The following is a 22,089-nucleotide window of genomic DNA, read 5'->3' as shown; positions in this document are numbered from 1 at the left end:
GATAGTGCACTATTGAAACTTTCCAAGTACAGGAAATACTTGATGGTTTATTTTTAATTTTACATACTTTGGAGCAATTATTAGTGCAAGTCACACTAGCACTTCCTCTAAAACGGCAATTTCGGTGTTTACATTGACATAAACTACCAGCCAAACAAAGAGAACCCAATTTGTCTCCTTGATCGCCTTTTCATTAGTAATATATTAGAGTATGCAGATGATCTTAGCTCTCCATTCACCTGCAAATAAAGAAACTGAAAGAATCAATGCTCGGAAAGAAATTTAATAATTGATTAAAAAAATTAGAAATGGAGCAGGATGCTGCCTGTAAATTTATAAAATTATAAACCATGTCAACATCTTTTCCTCATTGCTTTTACTTATGCTTGTCCTTTGGGATTAACACACCTCAACAATACCAAGAGCATACACAAGCTAATATCCAGGGATGAGAAAAGATTAAAAAAAAAAGAGTGGTCGCCTGGAAGAAAAATGTAGAAGCTTACTTTATTGGAACTTCCTTGCTTGTCACTTGTACTTTGACTCAAAATTCCTTTTAGAAGGTATGGCTTCCATGATATGTGTTCTAGCAAATGAAATTATCAATAATGTGCATAATGCAATCAACACCTTCTGAATGCACAGACGGAATCTTAACCTACAAAATTCAATTTTGCATAAAGGAGATTATTAACAGAACATATAAATATAATATAATTTGGCCCACGTGGGTGTGTGTGAGAGAGAGACAGAGTGAGAGAAAGAGCGAGCAACCTGAATCAGACTGTGGGCAACGAACCTCCACTTGCTAGTATGGAAACTTACATCAACTCGTTCCCAGGGAACACGTAAAAGCCCATATGCTAACCGATCTGCAAGTTGGACAATTTATTAAGCAACCATGAATATCGACTTTTTTTTTTATCCAAGATGACTGCACTCCCTGTTCATTTAATATCCTATTAACGATGAAACAGCAAAAACATGAAATGCTTCCTCTATGCAGTTAGATTTATCAAAAATGAATATATATATATATATATATATATATATATATATAGAGAGAGAGAGAGAGAGAGATTGGTAGAAATCAGACTGTAAACCGGACATCTTAATATATTTATGAAAACCATTTTGATATAAAACATGGTTCATTGAAGTTGCTTTTTGTGAAAAATGTGAATTTTCCTATTATCAAAACATTGACGCTATAGGAGTCATTCATTTTATTCTTGTCCAAAAAAATGATCAACTTAATATATGTTTTGCATCGACCTATTCTTAAGATCATATTGGTAATGTTAAATTGCAAAAACAAACACCTTAAACATCACATTTAATCAATCTGGTTTTTGTCCCTGAGCTAATGGTCTGCTTTCTACCAATTTCCCCATATATATATATATATATATATATATATATATATATATATATATATATATATATATATATATATATATATTAATCACTGTTCTTATCCTTTTTCAGTGCATCAAATCCCATCTAGACATTGAAAAGAAAAATCATGATTTTTCTTTTCTGTCCAGACACTTTGGGAATTCTCGGTCCCACTATGCAATTAGATATATATATATATATATATACATATATATATATACAGCTGGGGATTCAAAGACCCCCAGGTTTCTTAAAGGTTCCCAAACATGCCCATATCACAATTTAGGATAAGATTATGATGAAAATTAATTAATCTGATGTCCAACCTTTACGAAGCATGTGTCCTAAATAATGCAGCAAATATGTTGTTTAATGACAAATATCTGAGTAAAGAGATAAACCTTCCAGCATATCAAATTCATCATTTATGCATGACGATGGTTCATATCGTTCTGTGCATCCCCCGACAACCTCTTCATGCACAATATGTGGATACTTCTCATTTAGTGAATCCTCCCAGTGCTCCTACGAAATTGTAGAATTTTTGAAATTTGAAACAAATAAAGGTATTAAAGGGGTAGAGAAACAATAGTATACCTTCGGCAATTCATGATTACACCGAATCGATGCAGTTCTCCAGCCAACAATATCTGAGTATCAGTTAAGGGCAAAAAGGAAGCCCTAGACCTTGCTAGATTGAAAGAAATATCAGAAAATCTGATAAAAGAAGGATACGGTCATAGTTAACATTAGCATATGCTACTCTTCGTCTAAATGCCCGTAGTGCTGACCTACATTATCAAGTAACATGAAAAATCTTTTGATAGGAATCCTGCAGAAGGTTCATACTTAAAACAGGTACTGGAAAGTAAAGACACACCAAGTACATACATGAAATGTAGGTCGCCACAATCTGCCACCATGCGTTGAAGTAGAGGTGGTTCCCCTTCACAATCAGTAAGAAAAAGATGCCTGCCAGTTCTCCCAAAGATCCAGTGACTCATCTGACAAGCAGCTCTTTCAAACACAGCAACACCAAAAAGAAAGGGAACCTGTGAATGGAAGATGCTAAGTTGTGATACCGCAAAGGAAACTGTACCTTTAGTTGCATTAAAAGCAAACATTGGAATAAACAACACAAACATGTTTGACTGGCACCCATATCCATGTCATAGTACAGCGTAAAGCTAATAGAGGTTAAGATCTTGTAGGAGCAAACCACATAGAGGTCTGTTTTTACACTATAATACATCAAATATTTGGCGCAGAAAATAGGAAGAAGAGAAACTACTTGTGTCATCAAGGACATCATTTACTTATCAAAGAGCACGAGAATGATACCTGTTTGTAACCCCTTGAACCAAGATGAGGTGTTGCAACTGTAATGAAATTCATTGCTTCCAGACCGCAGATTGTCCCTTCGTGAGAGCCTTTCTCTGAAGAAGGGGGGCGGTATAGTCTGCCAATAGCATACCTAGCAACTAGCCCTCCCAAAGAGTGTGCAACAAATGAGATCTTGCGAACACCAGGCATTTGTGTAATAACTTCTTCCACCTAACAGATACATTTGCCATAAACTTTCAGGAGATACAGTATACGAATGCTTTAGCCTTTAAGACTAAATGAATACTCCAGAAAAGAGCAAAACCTCTTCTGCCAAACGCTCCCCCATCACATCAATACCATCTAATGTCAACGTGGAGACATTTCTTTCACTACCTACATGGAATTAAATGCAAAAACCTGTAATATCCATAACCAGTTTGAAGGATCACCACTTTATAAAGAGGTGACCACTAGTTAGAAGCAATACTAAAGAAAGACATGAAAAAAATAAAGAACAATTACTAATTATCTCTTTCTGATTGATAGAACCTTATAAAACCAATATTTACTTCTCTGTTGTAATTTTTAAAGAACTCTTAATTTTTATTTATTTTTATATATTTTTGGACCTAAAGAAAATTGTAATTTAATTTTTCTGATTTAAAGAAAATTTTGATTTGATCTAATGCTCTGAATCTTTTGAAGAAAAAAACAGTTTTAGAAACAGATTTCAACAACATTGGTTTTGACACAACATAGATAACAACGTGAAGGGGCAAACCGGCAAATATGAAGTAAAACTTGAAAAGCTACATGATTGTGTGGTCTGCCATAAGAATACCCTGCTGTTGCTCCCATTCTACATGCCTTTATTTACCAAAACTTCATATGAATGACCATATGCCCGTGTTTTCATCTGAATTCATGTGACATGCATGAATTCCTATAGGTACAATCCAAATTTATGTGCTATAGCTATGATGTTATTGTACATGAAGTGATGAAACCACCAACCATCATCCTAATAAGCACGTAATGTATGAACACCAAAACACCTAACTAGAAGTGAATAACATCACATGAATAGAAAAAGGTGTCATAAATCCTGACTGCATGCCATGCCTTCATATCTGCCTGTATCCAAGAAGCAATAGCAGTGTTGCTGATGTGTGCAAGTTAACATTATCCAATCCATAAAAAGCATGCATTTTATAGCAAACGAAAGTGATTACTTTGAAGTTGCATAATACAAAATTAACCTAAAATTACCCAATCAAGAATTCAACAGACCTCCATGTTTACTGCTCAAAGTATGTAAACATCATCAATTTTTAACCTAAGTCACGCTTAGGTGCAGGTGCAGAAATCAACATGTTCAATGAGAGTCCAGAGTGATTGGCCACACCAGACTTTTTGTTAAAAATGAGTTCTTTCACAACTTGAGACAACAGCAATCAATCAAAATGACAGCTCTAAAACATCCTCAATTTGATGAAAAAGAAATAGAAAGCTCCTTCAACCCCACCCCACCCACCAGCACACCTCCCTCCTCCCAGGTCGCGGCCCCAGCTCTTTCTTCTCTCTCATTCTACTTCCCACATTACTCTCTTTTTCTCTCTCTCAGCTCCTTCCCCTTAGGGAGAAGTAACCAGTGTTTCTGGCAATTAGGAACCAAAGCCCGGTGACTACTCTTTGTTCCCCTTCCCTCTCTCTCTCTCGCTGTTCATTCTTCCTACCAGTAGCAGTAAGGTTCAGTTTTCCCACCCCACCACCACTGGTGACTGATCAATTGCTGCTCGCTCTTCCTCTCTTTGGAGCACAGACCAGGTCTACACTCTGCATTATTTTTTCTCAGACCTTGGAGTGAAGACCCCTCTCTAGTTTTTGTTTTAGCCAGTGTTAATCATCAACATTAGTCTCCCTCTTTCTGCAATTTTTTCCAGCCTGTGTCATTAATCTCTCTCTCTCTCATTGGAGCACAGACCAGGACTAGTTCTTGTCTTCTCTGACATTGGAACCCATGCATCTCTCTCTCTGTGTTCCTTTTAGCCAGTGTAGATCCTCCACATTAATTTTCCTCTTTCTGCAATTGTTTTTCGCAGCCAGTGCCAATCTACCGCATGGATCTTACATTTCCCTTTTTTGCATTTTTTTTTCCAGCAAGCCAATCTATTGCATCAATCTCCATTCTTTCTTCCTGCAGTCCTCCCCCTTGAATTCTTCTTCTCTGCATTTTTTACTGCAACTATCTTTGAAATCTGCTTTTCTGTTTCCTGAATTTTTTTTCCTGCACTATGCCTCGGTGTGCCTGCATGACTGTGTAAGCCATTGCTCCTGTTTCCGCTTTTATATGCAATCTGTATATAACCTGTCTTATGTATAGTGTGTAACAAATTGCTTTATTTCCACCAAAGCATTGATAGAATAATAGCTTGTTAATTTTTAATCTTATATATATATATATATATATATATACACACAATCTGTTTCATAATTTATACATAACCTGTCTTATATATGGTGTGTAACAGATTTCATTGTTTTCATCGAAACATTGATAGAATGATTGTTTATTAACTTTTAATCTTATTGTTATACATACATTTTACGTACATACATATGTACTATATAGTATACATAGTACATTGTCACAAATACTTTTCTTGGGAAAATATTAGCCAGGCTTTTCTTGGGTATTTTTTTAGAAAAGTTGTTCTTATCGAAAAAATCTTGGAAAAATCTTGACAATTTAAAAAAATAAAAATCATAAAAACATTTAAAATGAAAAAAGTACTAAACTCAGGAAAAATCGTAATAAAATAGTGAGATTTTTGTGTTGGTGAGATGTTCAGAATCTTGAAAATTTTTCCTGACTTTTTCATTTTACTCGATTTTCTCATAAATATTGTGATACGTACATACATATAGAGTAAGTAGATTTGGCACTAAAATACAAATTTAGAAAAAAAAAACGGCAGGAGGCGAACGGAGACGGCGATTTGCGACGGCAGGAGGCGAACAACGGCGGTATATTTTTGTTTTTATCATTTTTTAGTTCATTTTCTTTGGCTCCACCACTGCCAATCTTACTTCTGTCGCCGACGACAGCAGGGGAGATGATCTTACTTCTGTCGCCAGCGACGGCAGACGGCAGGGAGATGATTTTACTTCTGTCGCCGCTGTCAGACGTCGCTGGGGCCGATTCTGTATACCTAATTCGTGTTTTGGTATACGTATACCTTATTCTGCATATTCTGTATTGCATGTTCTATACTGATTGAGAAGAAGTCCTATTTCAGAACATTCTTTGTTGCATGTTGTCTTGTATTGATTGAGAACAAGTCCAACTATCTTGCATGCTCTTAATATGGATCTTACAGAACCTGTTGTTCCTTCTAATCTTGATGATGCAACTGAGGAGTGAGGAGAATGAAAATCAACAAAGCTGATGTATTTTGAATGTTAATTATGTGACTGAGGAGAGTGAGACTGAAGAGAATGAGAATGTATTTATGAATATGACAATATGTTATTCTGTTTGAAATTTTTGATATAGATATGTGCAAATATGTTATTTTTCTGCATTTTTTGACATATATATGTGTGTGTGTACGGCCATACCCCCGTACCCAAGTTTTTTGAAAATGGTCCGTACCCGTACCAGTACCAGCACCTGTACCAGCACCCGTACCCGTACCCATGTGACATAACTTACATACTTGCTGCACTCAAATCCTGTACATGTGACATAGCTTTTAATATTCTATTTTCATGACTTGCTATTATCTTTCAGTACATACGATGTGCCAAAATTTCCGTTTCAGCATGTGTTGTAATATTCAGATCCTTCCAAATACATCTTGTATGTATCCATCAGACATCAAGAAGAGGGGAAAAAAAATGAAAAGTACATGGAACTCTTCTAACATGCATCAATCATGTGAAAGTAGTACATTAAAAAGTGATGGTTTTTAGAAATATGTAAGCATGAGATGATGCAATACAGGGGCACAATAAAGATGTGCCAACTGCAAAAGAAAGAAAAAAATGACAAATAGCATAAAATTACGTTCATATCATTATTTAAGAAAGCTCTTCACATTAATAAGGAAGACAACAAGAAAGAATAGCATCACTTACAATGAACAACCACTTTATCTGGAAGCATCCGAGCAAATTGTTCAGCACCAAACTTCCAGTCAGTTACACTGCAACAAAAAAAAAAGAAAAGGTGCCATCTTTAAATCTAAAGAATAAAGGCCACAATATATATATACATATATATACATATATATATATATATATATATACATATATATATATATATATATAGACACACATACACAGAGAGAGAGAGAGTTATAGGCACACACATAACTCAGACTTACAAGCTCAAGGTTTCATTACTTGTGGAATGACAAAGCAAAGCATGTATTGATATAGCAATTCACTTCAATTTTCATATGAATTGAAATGTTGTTTGTGTTCACAAGATGACAAGACTTTGCCACATGGCTATAGGGTCACCAGTGAAAACCATCAAGTCGATGTGATCCATCAGTTCAAAACTAAGGGTATGTCCTGCCACAAGACAGAACAGCAGGCAGCAGGGATAGTACAACGTCTGCGTTTGCTTCTCTCTCCCTCCCTCTACTTATAATAGGCAGAAAAACACGTTAAAAAGAAAAAAGGTACTAGGCAAACAAAACAGAAACAGAACAGACAAAAGGCAATAATATATTCTGAAGATATTTTATACAAGAAAGAGAGAAACAAATCTGCAGTGGTTGAGTACTGAAAACAAATTTGACTCGTTTCAGCGTGCACTTATCAAACGTCTTCCTAAATCCTGAATGAATCGTGAAATGGGTTCTCAAGTACCAGTAATTTGTGTCGCCTAAGACCTTATTTCATTTACATTATTCACAATTGGCATCGATTGACACCCATAGCAGCAATGCTGCACTTTCTAACTTGAAACCAATATGAAAAATCAGGTGTCTAATGGAAACGAGCCTTCATTGTTAGGAAGTCCACAGAAGTGCCTAACATCATTGCTTTGCGGTGTCTCATCCTTCCCACCAAATTATACTACCTCAAAGTGAATAAGATTGTAGAGGAAAACAAAAAGCATAACAACTTCAATTCTGTATAGGTGCAATGTTATAAGAAACGTAAACAAAAAATAAATTCATTCCGCATATAGAAGACCGACTTCGAACTTCACGTACCATGTCGGCATTAATTCCCGACAGAAACACGAAGCACAAAATAATCTAACACGAAGCTTTAACGCAATAGTGGGGTAAACCAAAACTTCCGAGCAAGTATCAGAATTGAGGAAAGGAAAACTATTCAGAGCCGCTGCTCAAACAAAAAAATCTGAACCAAAGGCGAAGGAAAGCTAGAAATCAATGAGTTAAAATGCGAAGGAAAGAAAAAAAAAACATATATATAGTAGTGTAAATGGAAATTCGACGAACGGAAATCCCGAAGAAAGAAGAAACCTAATAATGCAAATGGAAACACGATGAATTGAAAGCCTAAACAACCAAGAACTACAAAAATGAACGTTACCTTCCAAGGATGCCATTAACCATGACAACGAGGTGATCGGGTGCCGCCGACGCGGACGGTCTCCAGACGGTCGTCCCCCCTCCATTGGCAACGGCGCTGCTGCGAACACCGTTGCCGCTGTCTTCAGGCATTCCCTTACGCTTCCGCGCAAACCAGAAAGACTGAACCAGAATAAGAAGAGGAATCGCCAATAGGAAGAAGATCACAACCATAACACCTCGAACGAGCACAGCAATTATCAAATAAAATTCGTGCCAATTTCTCGCACCACTCGATTCTTATGCAAATCCCATCGTGCAGAAACTCAGAAGAATCCAGAAAATTGGAAAGAATAAATAGGAATCGCTAATTTTAGAACGACAGAGGGCCACCAGAACGGAGGAATCCGGCCACACGGTTACGGGTTTCATATATTTGCATTAACTCGTTATCGGCGCACAGAACCTTTTGCCGGGAAAATTATATTTAAAGTCCACACACTTTCACCCGATCTCAGAAATGGACTTCAGGTTTTTATTTAAATTCTCAACAGGAATTTAATTTTTTTCTGTTACTTTTAAATATAGTTAGCAGGCTATCATGGTTACTTAACCAATAGAAGAGTTTCTAAGTTGACTCTTAGAAACTTTTTTGAAATACTTTGTTTCTTCGAAGAATGAATATGTCAAATTCCCAATTACACATGAATGAACCCGCGTAGGCCCACTCCTCTTGTTTCCAGATCCTTCCTTCTCCCTGCTGTCAAACGGTTCCCCGTCGACGGAGACGGACAAACCAAGGGATCCCGAGAAGCTTCCTTCCCTTAAAAAGCTTATTCAATTTGAAAACCTTCTAGTTGAAAGGGGCTAAGAGTATGACATTTAAAGTACAAAAAGATCATAAAATTGATTTATCAGAGAGTGCGTCTAAATATTATTTAGCAAAAGTTGCCTGATAACAGCTCATATTAGTGACATATGGTTACTAAAATTTCAGAATTTTTAAACTCTTTTTCAAATTCATTTATAAGTAGAAATCTACCACGGTGTTTGCCAAAATTAGACCGGAACTGTTTTTTTGGCAAATATAGTTTTATGAAATTTTAGGTGTTTGATTTTCAAAAATTTCTATAATAAGGACAACGTATTGTAACTGAGGAAACTAAGTGTCAGTTCTTGGAAAAAGTTCAATCATGTGCTGTTTTATATATATATATATATATATATATATATATATATATATATATAGACCCCATGAATCTGCGGTATCAAGAAATATGAAAATGTTGTTGAATCATACATCAACTCGATAGCTAAGGGTATTAGAGTTATGAGTAGAATCTAAACTTGGGATAACACAGCCTCTCAAAAAAAAAATTGCTTTCAATCATTAATTGATGCAGTTGGCCTGTCACGCTAAGGGCTAACTATAATGTATTTGAAAAAGCGCGATAGTGATATATAACAACTGAATTATATATAATTCAGTTGTATATATCTAATTCAGTTGTTATTTATATCACCATCATCACGTTTTTTCAAATACATTATAGTTGGCCCTTAGCGCGACAGGCCAACTGCATCAGTTAATGATTGAAAGCAATTTTTATTTAAGAGGATGTGTTATCCAAAGTTTAGATTCTACTCATAACTCTAATGCCCTTAGCGATCAAGTTGATGTATGATTCAACAGCATTTTCATATTTCTTGATACCGCAGATTCATGGGGTCTAATTTGGGTTTGACGTTAGATATTATGAAAATCAGTAGACCCAACGGCACTTAATAATGAGCTGATTCTATGGATCCGATCTGAACGTTGATTGGATCTCCTTTATCATCAAACCGTAGCTGGTCATATTTGATATGGGTCAGATCTGGGTCAGCAAGAGAATAGGGTCAGCCATCTCACTGATTGGGGAACCAAACCTGACCCACCAATCAATAAGGTACAATTGGACGCTTTGTGGATATGGTTGTCAGCGGCTCCAGGTGTCATCCTGAACTGTAGACAAAGTAGGTAGGCAGCCATTGGCTGTTGAGGTTACTTCTTTCATAAGCTATGCAGGAAATAAAAGAAGACTGCCGGTTGGGGCTAGAACCGCGGATTTTAGGCTAACGTTAGTCACGCGTGATGGGATTAGAGCATGTCGGCTGTCGCCACAAAAACAACCATCACACGAAGACCATTTCACATGGGTACCAAAGGTGTGCTCAATTGGAATTCACACCATTCAATAGACAATCTTCTATGATGTTTGCCAAAAAGAGATGGTCAGATATTACCTTGAAGTAGGATTGCCACAGTAGGCCTGCAGTAACCTTAGTGAGCAATCACAGTTTGACTTCCATAAGCATTGCTCTCTGCACAAGACAAAGGCATTCTTATGAACCTATAGACACAGTAGAGGTTTTTATTGCAGTACACTAGGCTAGCTTATTAACAGGACAAACGAAATTCAATAGTAATAATCAAATCAATATACAAATAATAGTAAAAATAATAACAACAATAATAATAATAGTAATAACTCAGAGAGGAGGCTTCATCAAGATATGCTGCCAATTGATCAAAATGGTGTTGAGTTTGAATTGACCGTGGAAAGCAATTCAGAAACAGAATGGAACTTAAGAGAGATGGGTAGAGTCACCCATACAGCAATCTCTTTCAAGGATCCTTTTAGTCTGAGAACAAAAGGCAATAGCCTCGATTTTTTTATTTCAAATATATCATCAATGGAAAGCTAGTCTAAGACTCTAAAATTCAGTCAGTCAAAGGCAATAAGAAACAGTTTGTACTCAAAACACACGCGAACTCTGAATTACAAAACTGAGATACTGGTAGCTGCCATCCAGCACCATCTGGCTACAGAAAGTGAGCAAAATTAAATAAATAAATAAACCATGAATATGTCAGCTATTTATGGGGTGACAATCCCATTCCATTACAGAAGTAACAATCAGAAAGCAAGTTGCAAGTCACATCTGTCATCCTCACAATTGCCTTAAAATTCTCATTTTCATGCTATCCTGATTGCCAAGAAAGAGAAAACCCAATGATCTTAACCAGAAAACACCCCCTTAATAGTGGTTCAAGGATAATATGCACTGCACGTCCTTCAGTCCTGACACTTCTCTTTTTCCAACATTTCCTTCCATCATAAAGAAGAGAGCAAGCAATCCGGAATCAAGTTTTTCTCATCACCTTTCACGTCAAGCTGCATGAGTCAATTGGATGATGTTCAAGATTGCGTAAGACAATTCTTGCAAAGATTTTGGCTTCTACTGGGGCTGTTGCTGATGCTGCAGCTGAACGCAATATACGGGACGCACTAGCCTTGTGCAAGAGGCCTGCATGGTGCATAGCATGTCGGCTGCCAGGAATTGTGAACTGCAAGCAAGAAATGAGCCGTATCAAACCAATGGTGAGAATAAATCAGATGTGATGGGGAAGAGTCTTGCTCAGTCCTACCAAAAGTGAACAAATAGCCCACATGCTCGGTCGGTAAAGCTTCCTGACTTAAAGTATCAAATGCCAACTTACGGGGAAAAAAGTCATTGAACTAGCGACTAATATGTAAACCACTGACTTATCACATTTCAAATCAACAGCTGACAGTTCTCTAATCGACAAAATATACCTTAAAAGGGATTTCACTATAAAAACATTAACCTAGAGCATCCCAGCATTAGGGAAAATATTTTCAGTTGCAAAGTATGAGCTCATATTCTCTAACCAAGTTGTCTAACTGTCCTTTTTGTCTTCTTGAGCAGATACATGATGCATTGTATGTACCTGGAGAAGAGCAAAAGCGGCACATGCTCTCAAAGTAGGTGATGCATTCCGCAGCATGCTGACAAATCTCCCAATTTCTGCCCCACTGCCAGAAAAGCATAGATTGGTTTTTTCAAGAATAACCATAAGGGAGAAATACAACCAAAACAAAAATGCATGACAGAAGCAGATAACCCGATACAATGCCTGATTCTGTGGAGAAAAATAACCACTATACTGGTTAACTAATGCAATTTAGAATTCATAACACCACCTATTCATTATAAATATATATTCAGAAAAAACAAAAAAACACCCAACAGGGTCTCCTGCTATAGCCAGACCTCTAGACATCTTGGTTTACCTTCATTACAAGGAATTCAAAACTGCAGCACAGGAAATGCACCATTCCGTCTCAGTCCTTGATTAAGCGTGCTATGCCATGCTCATTGTGAGACTTGTGCTAGTGAACATCTTTTTGATGCTTTATGAGATTGAAACAATATCAATGTTGCTCATAGAAAATATCAAAATTTAGGTTTCTTGTTTATTAAAATCCATGTGCTCGTCTTGCATTTTTCCACTAAAATTTCAAGAAGGTGCATCAAATTTACATGGACCTGTTAGGTTGTGCCTGTGACTTGGTAACAACAGCTTGTTAAGAATTTGAATTCATTTTATGTGAAGTCTATGAAAGATTGCCTGTGGACACCACATGTTAAATTATACAAAAATAAATAAAAAGGTAACAACTGGGTTCTCAAGATCTTTAAATATCAAAAGGATTATACTTAAACATATAAATATGATCCAGACAGAGTATGTGGGAACACGGCATGCACGTCTGCATCCACATCAGTGTATATGTCACAGAAAGATCGTATAAACAGACCCTGAGGCCAGGGAACGATCTTCACCAATGCCAAATAGACAAATATGTCAATCATAAAAATTTTCAAGCATAGATGTACTCAGCATGCACAAGTGATTCTGCAAGGGGACTAGATTGAAGTTATGGATGTTACAAGGCGAATCAGAAATCTTAGCTTATGCATATTTACCAAACTGCTTTTAAAAAGGTACAGATCATGGCAGGTTGCTAGCTGCATGCAGGCACTCACTGCCCAAAATATAATCTTTCAGATGGCAAGGCCATCACAATCTGCATATAGACATTCATTAACCAGGTCACAACAACCAATGTGCCAGTAAGTATTTCCCTCATCTGCTTCAGGCTAGACAGCATACGGCAAAACCTGCCACTCCTACAGATGTCTCTATGACATATACTGGATTTGTCTTAGAACTAAAATGAAATGATTTAAGGTTGAAAATAAATTAATAAATAAAGATAATATCTGCTTTTGCAATAGAAGTCCACAACTTCAAAGCTTATTATAGGTTTTGATTTGACCAACTTCATTTGAAATTTAATTGCCACATTCTTGATTAGCATACAGTATCTCAGAACTAACTTGTCACCTACGGCAACTTTATTGAACAGAATCTCAGAAAGAACCTGCATCTAAGATGGCCTGCTTCCTGTATCCGCACTGCCTCCACCACTTGAGCTAACGAGGTTGAAGCTGAGGATGCAGCTGCTGCAGAGAATAGTGGTGGATCATAAAACGCCTGAATAAAAGCTTCAATATGCTTTAGCGCTATTTTTCTAGCACCATCCAGGCTTCCTGCCTTTGAACCGCCTTCTGCAGATGATCCAATTAAAGCAACTTCATCCATTCTGTATAAACAAAAATACATCAGCCCCAAAAGAAGTAGCATTGGAATTGAGAAAGTTGCACTGAAATAGAGAAAGTTCCATGGAATATGTAATTGCGTAAAAGTGAGTGTGATTCAGGATCTAAAGAATTGGACCAAAAAATAGTTCTTAAACAATTTTCATTGCAAAACATATTTCCAGCTAAGCACAAGCTCTAGTAAAAAGTTGATTGAGAAGATACGCTGCCCTGGCAACAGCTTGAACAATAAAAACAAACTACCTAAACCATCCAATGAAAAAAAACTGCATAAACAAGTCTGAATAGCAATTTGGCAGAGATTATGTTAAAAAAAAAGAATGAAAAATAACCATGCATAGGTATACCTGCCATCAAACATATAAGCAAGGGCCAGTGCAGCCATGAAGCGTGCCATTTTTGACACAGAAGAACAACAGAGGTGTACAAGGGCTGGAACACCCCCTTCCTCTACTATCCTAAGAGCATTGCCAGGGTTGAAAGCAAGATTCCAAAGTGCACCTGCAGCAGTCTCATGGACATCCTGAAAAGATAAAGAAAAAACAGGTGACAACTTCTTTTGAAACAAACATACTAATATAAAAACAAAGCATGTTAATTACAGCTGAAGAGTGAAGATACTTGATGTAGCATACAAGAAAATATGTTGCATGAACATTTCACTTGAAAGCATCCATCAGGATAGAGGAGACATTGTAAATTAAACACTAAAATGTTTCAAAAAGGAAGATACATTCATCAGATAGAAAATACTCACTTCAGCATCAGAGCGTGCTAAAGCAATGAGTGGTGGAACACCACCTTCTTGTCCAATAGCAATACTGAAAAAGAAAAAGGATTATGTTAGAGAATCAATATGCCCAAGAATATTGACTACTTTTGTTAAAGATAAAGAAAATTCAACTTCTGCTGATAAAATATCCTAGCTGCAGGAGGCGTCATTGGCAGCATGAATATAAAGCAGCAGACTTGTGTCATACATACAGCAAGCAGAGAAGCTACGTAACATCCACTCTTCATGGAGGTCACCAAACCCACATATATACATACTGGGTGAAGGTGCAGGTGTAAATTCAGCCATGTCAGGTGCAGCTGACTGCACCCTCCTGAAAGCACCCACACCTAAGTGCTGTCTGAACTCATTTTCTGTTCAAACATGCTGTAGACTGTAGTAAAAATGTAAGAGGCCACACCACATCAAAATGTATTTGTAAACTAGACTGGATCAACAACAAGAGAACAGAGTTTCATCCATCTTTTGTGTTCAAAAGAAGAGGGTGATACAGCATCTTTGATAACTTTCTCTCGCTGTCCATAAATAGTTGCTATTTTATTTTTGTACCACAATGTACAACTCAATGGGTAACTGTAAGGTTAGATACATATCATGTTATCATGAAGATATAAAATCTTAAAGAGGGATTCTAGCTCAAAACAGCTCACCTATTAGCTTCAGAAACAGATAATCCCCATAATGCACCAGCAGCTCTTTCTTGAAGGCCTTGAGAACCATTTGAACAAGTCTGTGCCAGAGCCACCTAATCAAACAAAACCTAGTAAGAATGACGAACAAAGTAAATGCACATAAATCATACTCTTTCCAGCTTTCAATAGAAAGATGCTTAAAACAGTCTTGAAAGTAAAAAGTCGGTACTAGTTGTGACAATAAGATGAACAACAATGTACACAGACCCAAAAATGAAAATTACTTCTAGTAAAAGCAAAATAGCGTGAATAGCATCAGTATCTAAGCAAGTGTATCTGTATGTGAAATCCCCATTCACACATGCAGAATGTTATTATCCCTCAGTACTGTTGAAAGGGAAATTTAAATATATCTATGGCCAGGGGGATAGACTCACGCTTATGATTAGTAAAAATATAATTATAAATCACAAAGCAATAAACATGACATCAGCAAACTACACATGATGGCACATGAGAAAGGCGATAATCTCCTAGGTCAGAGAAAAATCTAACCAAGAACACTGAAAGAGAATGCATGTCACAAGGCACCCAACTTTCAGTGAAACAACACGAAAAATGCTCATGTTTCAACAATTTCCATTAATTGCCCATTTTTGGTGTACACATTAATTAAAGCGGCCTGAAAGGAGGTTGATTCATAGTGCGGGTTGGAGAAGTGCTCCAATCATGGCTGTTTATGTTCAAACCTGAGTGTGTTTTTGTTACTCCTTCAAACATTAAACAAGCATGTAATTATGAATTGGAAAAGGATAGCAGCATTTCTTAACCACGAAAGATAACAAAGAGATATACATTCCATTGGAAACAGCATGGACCAGGAACCAATGTGAGAAAGAGAACATACCAAGGCCTCCACACCACCTGAAGCTGCAATTGCTTCTCTATTTCTATCATCAAATGACAAGTTCCACAAAGCACCAGCAGCCTCTTGTCTGTTGCAAGTCAAAAGCATCAAAATATAGCAAAAAATAAATGAAGCAACCATCTCCCAATAAAATATGCAACCACAATCATACACAAACAAGCACCCACACATAAAAACACACACATATAAACACATGCATAAAACTGTAATCAACAACCTTGATTTAATTCATAAAATACAGTACCTCAGAATGCAAAATGCAGACCTAAATATGAGGCCATTGGATCCAAAACCGAGTTTTAAGAAAAGAGGAAAGGGAAGAATAAGTTTAGAAATTTTCTGCATAGCTATTGTAAAATGCTGAGAATAATCTTTTGCAGAATAATTACTACAGAAGTTCTTAAAGTAGATATATATCCATGAATGGAAGAACACTTTAAGCATAGGAGTTGGACAAATAATATATTACAAACAGCAAACATTAATTGCATATCGATCCTGGAAGAAGAGGCATTTAATAAAGAAGAAAAGCCTTTTTGGTTTCCTAACCCTTACAGTCAACCATCTCAATCATTAGAAATATGATGACAGGAAGACATTCCAATGATGGTCACAAATATCAACGAAATTTGAAAATATCACAATATTTTCAGCATTTTGAAATTGGCTGATATTGTCAGGCAAACCGTTGCAATATCGTCAAAATATTATTAGAAAATTAAACATTGTCACATTGTCTTGATGATATCTCAATATCTCCCTTTTAAGAAAAGTGCATATTTTAAATATATGTTTTTTATTATTTGTTTCTTTTATATTTTAAAAAGCTTTTCTGTATGTTTGCCAATGTTTTTCTAAGAAAAAATACAGGACCCATAATTTTATAATTTGTTTAATCTATCTTCCATATTTTAAAATTGTCTGAAATTTTGAAATTTCCCTGAGAAAAAACATGATTTAGAATTTAGAAAAAAGGATTAAGGAAAAACTTACCAAGAATGATGTTTGAGACTATGGTTTCAATTCAAGCTCAAAAAGGGAACAAGAATTGAATTTTAGACGTGCAGTTGATGTTTTACCTTACACCTTCATGGTTAGAACAAGTGAGCTGTACCAGGGCTTCAAGAGCACCTGCCTCCTGTCCGACAGCAGCATTATTACCATTGCTGTCCCCATGTGCAGCCAAATTAGCCAAAGCACGAGCAGCCTGAGAAGGAAGTTCAAGTAAAGAGGGACAATGAATCAGAATCAACAAAACAAGTTGCAAGTAGATGATTGTGCAAATAGCACTATCATTAAATTATTTTAAAACTTTAAGTGTAATAGCAAGACTAGACTTTATGCACTTTGGAGAGAATATAAGTGATAAACACAACTCTGCTTCCAACAAATGCAGGTTAAAAGGATTTTTTTTCACTAGGAATAAACTTACTTGTAAATGGATAACGATGAAAGAAAGACAAGACCAAAGCAGTTTCAAATTTTGTAACCAACTCAGGGTAAAGAAAAGATTGTGGTCTTGAAAGTTCAGTACGTCTTTATGTCTTCTCTGCATATGCTATCCTCCATTCATACTTTGAGAACTTATTTATAGCCCTCTTTCCTCTTTCAATATATTTTCTATGATAACAAGATTTTCAGGAAAAATGTTTATGTCCATGACACAAAGACCCCTAGAGTATAATAGTATTTTCTGTAAACAATGACAAAGTGTCATTTTTGTTGTGTTAAGGCTTAAACAGAAAAAGTGGACATAAATAAGTACTTGACAACCACCACCAAAGCAGGGACAATGTCAACAACCAAATAACAGGAAGGGTACAAATAGGCAGATATGACTGGTACTAACAAGACATGAAACAATGCAAACAAGTAGCTGAAGCATACAGACTTCTTTTTATATATGTAATCTATGACTAAAAGACTAAAACCATGAGAAATATGGCACACCTGATGCCACAACCAACTGTAGATAAAAATGAATTGTAAAATGAAATGTTTGAGAACACCTGCTCCTGCACCCCCTCAGATTTGCAAGATCGAGCTAGCATCACCAGTGCATGGACTCCACCAGCCACAGCAACTTCCATACTACATTTATCATCTGCTGCCAAATTTGCAAGCGCTCCAGCAGCACGCTCCTATTCTCGAAGGATAAACAATCCAAAAGTGAAGAGAAACTTGTTCACCATGATGCACATTGTAGCTTGTTGAGCAAAGTATGTGAAGAAACAGAAAAGACAAACACATACAAGGACTCCATCACCACCCGAAGGCCATTTGAATATAAGGTCAACCAGGGCTTGTACTCCACCCGCTTCAGCAATAGCTGCCTAAGAGATGAAACAATAAAAATTCATAGGCAGTCCATTTTTAAATCAAAGCAGAGAGAAAGACAAAAAAGTATAATATGTAGAATCAAGATGGTGTATCAGAAATTAGCCAGAACAAACTAACCTTGTGTTCCTCTCCAACGGAAAGGTTCCAAAGGCCTCCTGCTGCCTCTTCAGCAACCAATCTGTTTGGAGACTTTGCAAGGGCAGCAAGGAGACTGATTCCTCCTTCAACAGCCACCGCTTTGGCAACATCAGCATTCACAGACAGATTTGCTATAGCCTGCACATTTAACGCTTCAGCATCATTCATAGAAAAGCATGATCAGGAGAAAACCAGTCAAAAACATCCTTAAAGCATAAAGGACTTTTTAACCTTTATCAAGTAAAAGTGGGAACCATTAGCGAACAAAAACTTGATGAAACCTAAAGAACCTATGACAGTACTGAAGACAATTAAGTCATAATAATTACTTTTGCTGCCTCTGATTGGACACCCTCTCGACAAGACCTAGCAAGGTTAAGTAGAAGACGAATTCCAGCCCCTGACATCACTGCTTCTGCCCTTCCAGGGTGAACAGTTGCATTTTCATCATCAATAACTACAAAAGTTGCCAACCCGGTAGCAGCTCTCTCTTGGACATCTTCTTGAAGGCTTTGGACTAGACTCAACAGCAATGCCGCACCTTGCCCCACCCAAAAACCATCCAGTCCAGGAGGATTGTTTTCTGCAATGCGCAGTAGAGAATGTGAGAGAACCCACTCCATCCAATCTATAACATCCCTAGAGGTACCATCAACCGCTATTTGGTTTCTCTGGTTCCAAAGTAGTTTTTTATCGATCTTAGTTATTCTTTCCTGCTGAACCAAACCACTAATCAAGGAAGAGAGCCAGAATAGCTTACTATCATTCTCCAAAACTCTTTCCTGCTGAACCAAACCACAGATCAAGGAAGAGAGCCCTTTAAACATGTCAGTGAATGGAGTAAGAAGAAATTTAGACTTAACATCAGACGATGCATAATTGCCACCCTCTTCAAAAGATAAGCAATGCAAGGCATTTACAATCTTCAAGCTCTCGGAAGATAGCAATCTGAGAATAGCACTGGTGGGCACATCCGTTCGAGAAACATCTAAACCAACCAAATTGGGCAATTTACTCAAAGCCTGGGAGGACAAACTCCAATTTATGTGTTTTGACCCTGAAAGAGAGAGAAATTTAACCGACACAGCATCTTCAAGTGCGGGTGCATCAACCCTCAAGCAATCCATGAACCCAATCTCTACAAGCTGCTTACAGTTTCTCACCAACGAAAGGATTGCCTCTCCATCAATGTCCCTCACTCCTGATAACCGCAACCTCTTCAACTTTGGACAGCACATGGAAACCTTCTGAATTGCATCGCTAGTGATCCTATCACAGAAGTCAGGTCCAATCTGGAGGCTCTCGAGGGCTTCATGTCGAGCAGCCATTACCGACAGAGTTGCATCAGTGATGTCCCTGCAACAATCACCACTTATCTCCCGAAGATCCCGGGCATGGAGAAACATCACTGCGTTAGCTGAATCGGAACCACGAAACCTCAGCTTCTTCAGATTTTTGCATCGACTAGCGAGGGAAGCTGCTGTCCTAATGTCGCACTTGTGTGCACGCAAATCTAATGAAGTCCACAAATATGGAGAAGATCCTAGAGTCCGAAAAGTCTTGCAAGTAGAAGAAAGGCTAGCTCTGTCTCTATAGTTCAAGCACGAAAATATTTGAACAACTGTGTCATCTGGTAGACTTGTCCAGTCGGCATCTACTAAGTTACCCTCCGAATGACAGGTTTCCTCACATACCCCATTGCCACAAGAATTGTGGACGACAACCTTCTCCTTATCCTGGTTGAGGATGGTTTTTCGGCGTACCCTTCGGCTCATTGTTGATCAAATTTTAAAACCCTCCCGGAAAGGCTTCATATAAAGTTGTAAACTTGCCCAAAAAGCAAATACCGATTTAAACCTAAATGACTGAAACCATCTTCTACTTCTTGTTCGGAAGCATCAAGGTAGCTAAGGACTCCAATTATCTTGAGCTCAAGTTTCTAAAGAAGAATCAAACGAGTAAAGCAAAAGCTTAATTCAATTGACGGTCTCCTATTTCGAGCTAATGAATTTATTCACAAAATCCGCCATGACCATTCCTTAGTCCTCCATGATTGCTCCGTAAGATTCCAGTAACTGTTCATATTATTTCCTGTCAATTGAGAAAATGCGAAGAATGACAGAAATCAATTAGATACTCCATCAAACGTGTGACGCCTGTGACAATGAAGAAAACAACTGAATTTCCACATGCTTCGGTAGTATTATGCATAAAGAAGACATTTTTCTTTTGATGCCATTGATTACCAATAGAAGCAAAACCAACAATAAAACAAGAGTACCTGTTTAATATAATACCCACAGCTCCAGTTATTCTAAAAGAGGGCCTTTTCACGAGCAATCACCAACCAAATCTTCGACGGGGGTGGCGAGAAAGACGGCTTAAGCCTAAGGAGAGGAATCGATGTGAAAAGGAAAAACCGCAGTTGAAATTCAAAGAACCCTCAAGGAGTCGAGCAACGCCACCAGGTCCGCCGCTCTCCTGTTGTGAAAGCAACTGCCCGAATTCTCACGTTGTTTCATTCCCATGGGAACGACGGGGAGGATTGGAGGGGGTTCTTACTCAAATTATGAATTCTCAGGAGTCCTGCAGGAGAGGAGGAGAAGGGGGTCAAATCGAAGAAGCGAAGAGCGAACGGTAGAAGCATCGCATATTTATACTTACATATGTTTGAGAGAGCGAGAGAGAGAGATTTGAATTTATATGACAATGTTTGTAATATTTTGCAATGTAATGCCTTCCGATAGCTTACGGACGGATTAGTTGGCTTGACCAAGGGCGCGGTTCACCCGACCAGGTACGAGTGAATTCAAAGCAAACTCTAAAACAGAAAAACTATTAGTCAACTTGTTACCTTACGGGACTAGGAATTTCATATAAAGGCCATCAAATGAAGTTCAACGAACAAGAAAACTGAGAAGACAGACCCTTTTGGCTAACTTGATATATCTACACGACCTCAGGATGTGATTTAAAAGACAAACACAACCAAATAACTTGTCAACGAGAGCTACGAAAAATTTCAGAAATAAATAGAAAAGGCATAATCCACGTGCAAAATGTTTTCTCAAAAATGACCAAATTGATGTGTTCAGTATGACTCATTTGTTAGGAACTCTCATTTTTTTTCTTCTTTGTTGGCAAAGTGGCATTTTGTATTTCATGTTTTAGAAAATATTTAATCCATTTATTTCACGACCCCAACGAAGTTTATACATGCATTGTAATTGAAGGACCTCAAGGGTGGTTCAGTAAGGCTAAGCTTTTAAGCAAAAGTGCATCTCAATTGCCAGATTTGTATAAGATAATAGTTGATACTTAGTTTTTCTTTTGTATCGCTTTCGGTTGTAAGTAAGTTTAATTTTTAATAATGAAAGCATCAAATAGCTTGAAATTAAGTCCTATGTGTTTTAAGTTGACAAGATGCATCACCAAGTAACCTGGTCT

General features: G+C 37.3%; 2 protein-coding genes across 5 annotated transcripts; both read right to left on the bottom strand.

Annotated features, from left to right (window-relative positions):
- Positions 1–27: 27 nt before the first annotated feature.
- LOC116252557 (lipid droplet phospholipase 1-like) lies at positions 28–10,643 on the bottom strand. 2 transcript variants are annotated; one of them, XM_050077428.1, is made up of 12 exons: positions 10,566–10,643; positions 8,302–8,462; positions 6,865–6,932; positions 3,047–3,117; positions 2,740–2,952; positions 2,290–2,450; positions 2,134–2,189; positions 1,996–2,048; positions 1,800–1,923; positions 775–872; positions 507–658; positions 28–239 (listed from the first exon to the last, which is right to left on the bottom strand). In XM_050077428.1, exons 2-11 carry the CDS (start codon positions 8,430–8,432, stop codon positions 587–589), a joined length of 1,047 nt encoding a protein of 348 aa, XP_049933385.1. In that variant the 5' UTR covers positions 8,433–8,462; positions 10,566–10,643; the 3' UTR covers positions 28–239; positions 507–586. The 2 variants fall into 2 exon arrangements, with proteins under 2 accessions (XP_049933385.1, XP_031482764.1); XM_031626904.2 differs by lacking the exon at positions 10,566–10,643 and having other exon boundaries at positions 8,302–8,940.
- Positions 8,420–21,439, bottom strand: LOC116252556 (protein ARABIDILLO 1-like). Of its 3 annotated transcripts, XR_004172230.2 has the most exons (16): positions 21,307–21,439; positions 20,924–21,228; positions 18,972–20,733; positions 18,622–18,780; positions 18,417–18,497; positions 18,174–18,305; positions 17,244–17,371; positions 16,144–16,231; positions 15,255–15,349; positions 14,569–14,632; positions 14,159–14,334; positions 13,574–13,795; positions 12,076–12,160; positions 11,485–11,670; positions 10,566–10,643; positions 8,420–8,462 (listed from the first exon to the last, which is right to left on the bottom strand). XR_004172230.2 is itself a non-coding variant. In XM_031626903.2 (14 exons), exons 3-14 carry the CDS (start codon positions 20,415–20,417, stop codon positions 11,488–11,490), a joined length of 2,859 nt encoding a protein of 952 aa, XP_031482763.1. In that variant the 5' UTR covers positions 20,418–20,733; positions 20,924–21,228; positions 21,307–21,439; the 3' UTR covers positions 11,156–11,487. The 3 variants fall into 3 exon arrangements, 2 of the variants coding, with proteins under 2 accessions (XP_031482763.1, XP_031482762.1); XM_031626903.2 differs by lacking the exons at positions 8,420–8,462; positions 10,566–10,643 and having other exon boundaries at positions 11,156–11,670; XM_031626902.2 differs by lacking the exons at positions 8,420–8,462; positions 10,566–10,643; positions 21,307–21,439 and having other exon boundaries at positions 11,156–11,670; positions 20,924–21,286.
- Positions 21,440–22,089: the final 650 nt, after the last annotated feature.

Source organism: Nymphaea colorata, chromosome 4 (assembly GCF_008831285.2).
Source record: "Nymphaea colorata isolate Beijing-Zhang1983 chromosome 4, ASM883128v2, whole genome shotgun sequence".
Classification (NCBI taxonomy): domain Eukaryota; kingdom Viridiplantae; phylum Streptophyta; class Magnoliopsida; order Nymphaeales; family Nymphaeaceae; genus Nymphaea; species Nymphaea colorata.
This window is presented reverse-complemented; position numbering and strand designations above follow the sequence as displayed.